This window comes from Podarcis pityusensis (assembly GCF_964106645.2).
Source record: "Podarcis pityusensis genome assembly, chromosome: 2".
Lineage (NCBI taxonomy): Eukaryota > Metazoa > Chordata > Lepidosauria > Squamata > Lacertidae > Podarcis > Podarcis pityusensis.
Window position 1 is genome coordinate 22,312,924 of NC_138029.1, and position 6,111 is coordinate 22,319,034.

The 6,111-nt window shown below is 47.8% G+C and overlaps 1 protein-coding gene across 7 annotated transcripts in view; it reads left to right on the forward strand.

Moving 5' to 3' along the window:
• Positions 1-4,661, forward strand: part of DGKA (diacylglycerol kinase alpha) — a 75,845-nt gene extending 71,184 nt beyond the window's left edge. For all 7 annotated transcript variants that reach the window (XM_080994496.1, XM_080994500.1, XM_080994502.1 and 4 more), the window contains 4 exons: positions 575-773; positions 1,828-1,948; positions 3,236-3,296; positions 3,994-4,661. In XM_080994496.1, coding sequence (XP_080850622.1) covers positions 575-773; positions 1,828-1,948; positions 3,236-3,296; positions 3,994-4,092 — 480 coding nt within the window. In that variant the 3' untranslated portion in view covers positions 4,093-4,661. The remainder of the gene's footprint in view (positions 1-574; positions 774-1,827; positions 1,949-3,235; positions 3,297-3,993) is intronic.
• The last annotated feature ends 1,450 nt before the right edge of the window (positions 4,662-6,111 follow it).

The following is a 6,111-nucleotide window of genomic DNA, read 5'->3' on the forward strand; positions in this document are numbered from 1 at the left end:
CAGCCGGATGTGTGGTATATTATTATTAATAATAATAGTAATAAAAAAGTCAGTTATCTCTCTTGATGAGAGATGGTAAGCAAGAGAGAGGAAATTTTAAATATGATGTGGCGTCCTTCTCTATTGAATTCATTTTATTTTATAGGGGTTGTGTCATATGATTTATGATTCATGTTTTCAGTTTTTTTCAGTTGGTTTTACCAACTGCTTTGATAATTCTATGATATTTTTATAAAAAATAAAATGAAGAATAGATATAAATAAATATATTTATAAATATCTATACAAGTTTCTCTAGGTGGTAAATTAGTTATTGGATTATGATATTTATAATATTGGTATTTGTAGCTGTGTCCTCTCTCTCTCTCTCTCTCTCTCTCTCTCTCTCTCTCTCTCTCACACACACACACACACACATATGTATGAGAAATTATATGAATGTATATGCATTTGTTATGTTTTTGCAGTTACTGCATCCTTTGCATCAAATAATAAAGAACACACACACTAGATCTATATCTATTTCTATGAGTGATGCTAACTCCCCCCCCCCCATTCCTTTCCCCACCCCAAGTGCTGTGGGCAGTCTATTGACCTCAGCGGAGCACTTTCTGGAGTAGCAGTCCTCAACATTCCCAGCATGCACGGTGGCTCCAACCTCTGGGGTGAGACCAAAAGACCTTTGGGGGAGGCGGCGGCACGAAGCACAGCAGGGGGTGCCGCACAGCCCCAGGTCATCAGTGATGCCGAAACTCTGAAGAACTGTGTACAAGGTGAGCTGAGGAAGAAGGGCAGCAGCGGGGCTCAGGTGGGTTGGGCTACTTTAGGCAGCAGCGGATGTGGAAAGTGAGAGCAGATGTGAATTGTTGTGACCGTGAACGAGGAATGGAGTGATGCTCCACAGGTGGCAGGCAGGCTTGTAATATTGTGGACACTCCTGAGAACATTGCACAGGGAGGGTTTGGCTAGGGAAAGCAGTTGTAAGTCCAGCTCCGAGGGCCTTCTGGCGGTCCCCCCCCCCCCCTGGAAGAAGCGAAGTTACAGGGAACCAGGCAGAAGGCCTTCTTGATAGTGGCACCCACCCTGTGGAATGCCCTCCCACCAGATGTCAAGGAAGCAAAGAAACACACAACTTTTAAAAGACAACTGAAGGCTGCCCTGTTTTGAGAAGTAGTAGTAGCAGTAGAAGTAATAATAATAAATTCATTATTTATACCCTGCCCATCTGGCCGGGCCTCCCCAGCCACCCTGGGCAGCTCCCAACAGAATAGTAAAAACACAATAAATCATCAAACATTAAAAACTTCCTTAAACTGGGTTGCCTTCAGATGTCTTCTAAAAGTCAGATAGTTGTTTATTTCCTTGACATCCACAGAATGGGTGCCACTACCAAGAAGGCCCTCTGCCTGGTTCCTTGTAACTTCACTTCTTGCAGGGAGGGAACCACCAGAAGGTCCTCAGAGCTGGACCTCAGTGTCTGGGCTGAATGATGGGGATGGAGACCCTCCTTCAGGTATACTGGACCGAGGCCATTTGGGGCTTTAAAGATCAGCACCAACACTTTGAATTGTGCTTGGAAACGTACTGGGAGTCAATGTAGGTCTTTCAAGACTGGTGTTATGTGGTCTCGGTGGCCACTCCGTATTTAATGTTTGATGTCTTAGCTTTTTATATGCGCTGGAAGCTGCCCAAAGTGGCTGGGTGAAACCCAGCCAGAAGGGCGGGGTATAAATAATAAAGTTGTTGTTGTTGTTGTCGTAAGTAGATATGGGCAAAACTTCCAATATTCTCCTCTTCTCCTCCTCCCCCTTGCTATTTCTCACCTAGACCTAAGTGACCGGCGGATGGAGGTGGTGGGCCTGGAAGGCGTCTTAGAGATGGGACAGATTTACACGGGACTGAAGAGTGCGGGCAAACGCCTGGCCAAGTGCTCCGAGATCACGCTGCGGTGAGTTAGGCGGTTGGTCTGCGACGGGCTTCTCCTCCTTCTCTTGCAGTTGCCATTGTGACCCTCACATGTCCTAAGGGAAAGAAAGATGCCGGGTTGCTGGGCAACTTCCTTCCGCCCTTCCCAAAGGGTACCAGATACATGGTCATTGGCAGATAACGAGCAAAAGGGGTGTCCACGGCTTAATTAGTGCCAGGATTCAGCCCAAGGACTTGGCTCCGGAGCATGTGAAGTAACGATGGTGGCCCTTTTGTGCGCAGAATGAAATTCTATCAGCAGTTATTTAAGCCCTTCACTCAAGATGCATTCCTAGGCTGAGCCTGCAGCACTATACAAGCAACTCCTGCTTTAGGTGCGACCAAGCACAGGTGAACAGCGCTGAACCTGGATGTCATAAAGACATCACTAAAAGGGCAGAATGGGGACGAGGCAGAGCGCTTGGTTTTTCCAGCGGGTCTCTGATTTCATGCAAGCGCACCGTGACCTAGAACTCAACCCCCACGTGAATAGGAGGTTGCCTGTAGTGTTTCATAGGATATGGTATAGTGTGAGTGTGATCTTAGGCAAACCACTGTCTCTCAACCTCAGCCCCACATCTGCAATATGGTCATAATAGTACTGGACTACCTTACAGGGCTGTGATAACGATTACTCCAATAATGCATGTGAAGGGCTTTGAACGGAAATGAACTGTTTTATTCCTTCTTATTCCTGACGCCCGGGCCGAGTGTTGTCACTTATGCTGCCAAAATGGCATCACAGACACACACACACACACACACACACACACACACACACAGGAGGGAGAGAGCTTTTAAGATTTGCAGAAGTATGCAAAGTATTTAGGGGGAAAACCTGAGCATGCTTGGTGGGAGAAATCATAAAACTGAGAGGGTGGCGGAATAGAGTGGAGTGAATTTTGAAAGAGGGCATCACTGATTGATTAAATCAGTGAACAGGAACACTGGGCAGCTCAGTTGGTTAGAGCATGGTGCCCATAATGCCAAGGTTGCAGGTTCGATCCCTGTATGGGACAGCTGCATATTCCTGCATTGCTGGGGGTTGGACTGGATGATCCTCAGGGGTCCCTTCCAACTCGAGTTTATAACAGGACAGGACTGCCTACTGCAACATATTGTTGCAAAGCCCACTTGTAAATTCTTAGTAGTATAGGCTGGCTGAAGCAGAAAATCCATTAAGAGAAGCAGCCACTCACCTGCAGAAGTCTGTGTCTCATGTTTCCATGTTAGCATCTGCTCACCATTCCCTCTCTGTGTGCTTTTGCAGAACCTTCAAGCATCTCCCCATGCAGATTGATGGAGAGCCCTGGATGCAAGCCCCATGCACGGTAAGCACCTAGTACAGGGCTGGGGAACTGGATTCCCCACCCCCATGGACCACATTTGTCTAGTGGAAGAGGCTGTTCACCTGTCAGTCACCTGATGCAAGCATGATGTTAGGAGAAGCATTTCCCTTTGCCATCTGATTGAAGTCAAACTGCGCTGCTAAGATGGATGCCTCTAGCCAGTCCCACAGATCAGCTCATTGGCTCTGATTGCAACCCTTGCTTTTGGCAGGGATCAGCTGCAGTCAGGAGTTCCAATCGCAATGGCACCAAATTTTTACAAGCCCCACTCACCAAGGACTATTTGCGAGCACCCTTTAAGGCTACCAATTGTTCCTTTACCTGCCCACGCCTGACATCACAGGTGGGCATGCTTTGGGGGAAACAGCTTTGTGGGTCGAATCAGGACCCCTTTCTGAAGCTGCCCAGTCAGGAAGCTGCTTCTCACCTCACCGATACAGATCGCGCCAGCGTAAGGCAAATCCCAAAGCTGCTGTACATTAGTTCCTGAGATGCGGGGAGCCTGTTGGGTTATGGGACCTGAGATGCTTTGTACTTCTTTCACTGATATGGATGCTATGTTTTGCTGGGTCGAAAAAGGGACGCAGCCATTGCTTTGCTCTACCATTGCAGGGGCACTATGGCATGTTAATAGAGTCCTTCTTAAGTGTTGCCACACCCTGTTTTCCTGTGTTTCCAGATCAAAATAACCCACAAGAACCAAGCCCCAATGCTCATCGCTCCACCTCCCCGATCCTCCAGCTTTTTCGGCTTGAAGAAGGGACCACAGGAGCCCTAAAAGAAAAAGCGCTTCTGGGTCTATCAGAAGCCACGGTGATGCAGCTGGAGGCCTGTTGTCGGGATGCCCAATGCTCTTGCACCATGGGGGGAAGTCCTGCTCTCTATCACCACTACCAAACACAAACAATTGAACAAGGTTTCTTGCTGCCTGGTACGTGGCAAAGCGGGTGGACAGCTGCCTTTGCTTCTGCCACACAGATCGACGTTGCCAATTCCTTGAACCGGGGTGGGAGAGCCATTGCAATACCCCTGCCATTGGGTGTTGTCCCTTGTGGGCTGCCTGCCTGTGCCGGTGCGCCCTTACCCCAAATTGTGTGGGTGCCAAATCCTCCTTCACTGACCACTCAAAAGGCCCTGTAAATTGTCTGCTCTTGCCCTTCCGGTTCTGTTCCTTGTAGGTTGTTACCCCTTGCACTCGAGGTTACTACTGAAAGACTGTGGCAGCACTGGCTCGCCTTTCCCGCTCCTCCCCTCCGTCCCCCTTTTATTTATTGCAACTCCATTCCAAGTCCTCCACTTAGCGTTCTCAGAAGTGCCTCAGCGTAGTAATAAAGAGTTGGGCTTGGATGGTGGTGGTTGTCCTGTTGTTGTAGCTGGTTTCTTTGGTTACGGGCAGACATGAAAGCCTGGGACATCGTGGAGCCACCGAATTTAAAATGGTTCTGTGTTGGCTATTTCCCAAAAGATGAGATGTGCCGTGGCTTACTTTTGAGGTTTGGGAAAGGGGTGGTGGTGGAGTATGTGTGTTTGCGCACATGTGAAAGTACCCGAAAGCGATGTTACTGCTTCTGTGGTACCAACCTGGATCATGCAATGGTAGCTTTTAAAAACCTGTTGGGAAGAAAGGACGGAAAACTGGGCTCTGTTAGGAATGTGGCTCTTAGAAGACCTGCTGCTCCTTCTCTCTCGCTTGTTAGGAAGACCTGCTCCTCCTCCTCTGTCTCCTAAGATTCAGTGGAGTGGTGAAATTAACTAGGTGGCATTTGCTAGCACTTCTCGAACATACTAGCCTGTTGTTGGGCTTTTCTTTTTCTTTGTTAAATGGATAGAAGAGGACAAGTATGGATGTGCAGCCGTTCTTTCACATAACAGGAACAAGCAGCCCTGCCTCTTCTGTCAGCCAGGAAGCCCCACAGCACACTCTGCAGAACGATTCCCCCATAAATCTGAGATCCCATCGCCCTTCTTTGTCTTGGGCCTCATCCTGGCATTGCTCTGCCACATGCTTTCACCCTAGTCTGTGCTGCAGATCTTCCTATCTTGCTCATTCCACAGCAGCCTGTTCTCACTCTCTTATCTCCTTCAGGGCAGAAACCTCTCTTTGGGAGAGCTGTACTTTATAAAACCTGTTCCTCGAGAGCCAGGCCTTCCTACTCTCCAGCTTCTCTAACTGCCCTGACAAGCTGCTGCTGCTGCTTCCTTCCCATTGCTCTAGTGTACCCTGTGGCCACCAGTGACAGCTATGGTATGCTCACCAGGTACATGACATGTACAGCATCATGCAAGGGAATGTGGTTAACTAGGAGCCCATCTATGCAGAGGGACCATATCACTTCAGACAGTAAATGAGGTGTTGTTTTTGCAGCCTCTCCTTACTTAAAAGGCTTGCAGCATATACAAAACTGGCACACAATGAAGAAAGCTATTTTAAATCTTCTTTGATACATTAGTTTGCTGTGTAGATACAGGGAAAGGTGAGAGAGCGAGAGAGAGAGCACGATATCTGGTTTTCAACATTGCAATATACTGGTATATCACAATGTCTGAAATAAGGGTGAAATAAGGGTATGACTTCATGGGTTTTTCCCCACATTGCGTTTTTTGCACAGCACACACACATACCATGACTCACAATATATATTGCCAGGTTAAAAATTATGTAACTAATATCACAATATGGACTTGAAACCAGTTTTGGATGATATATCACCCAGCCCTATACCTCATTCAACTTAGCGTGCAAGAGTGGCTTCACAGCCGGCATATTGGTAGACATTAGGGGCAGCTGGTGCTTGGG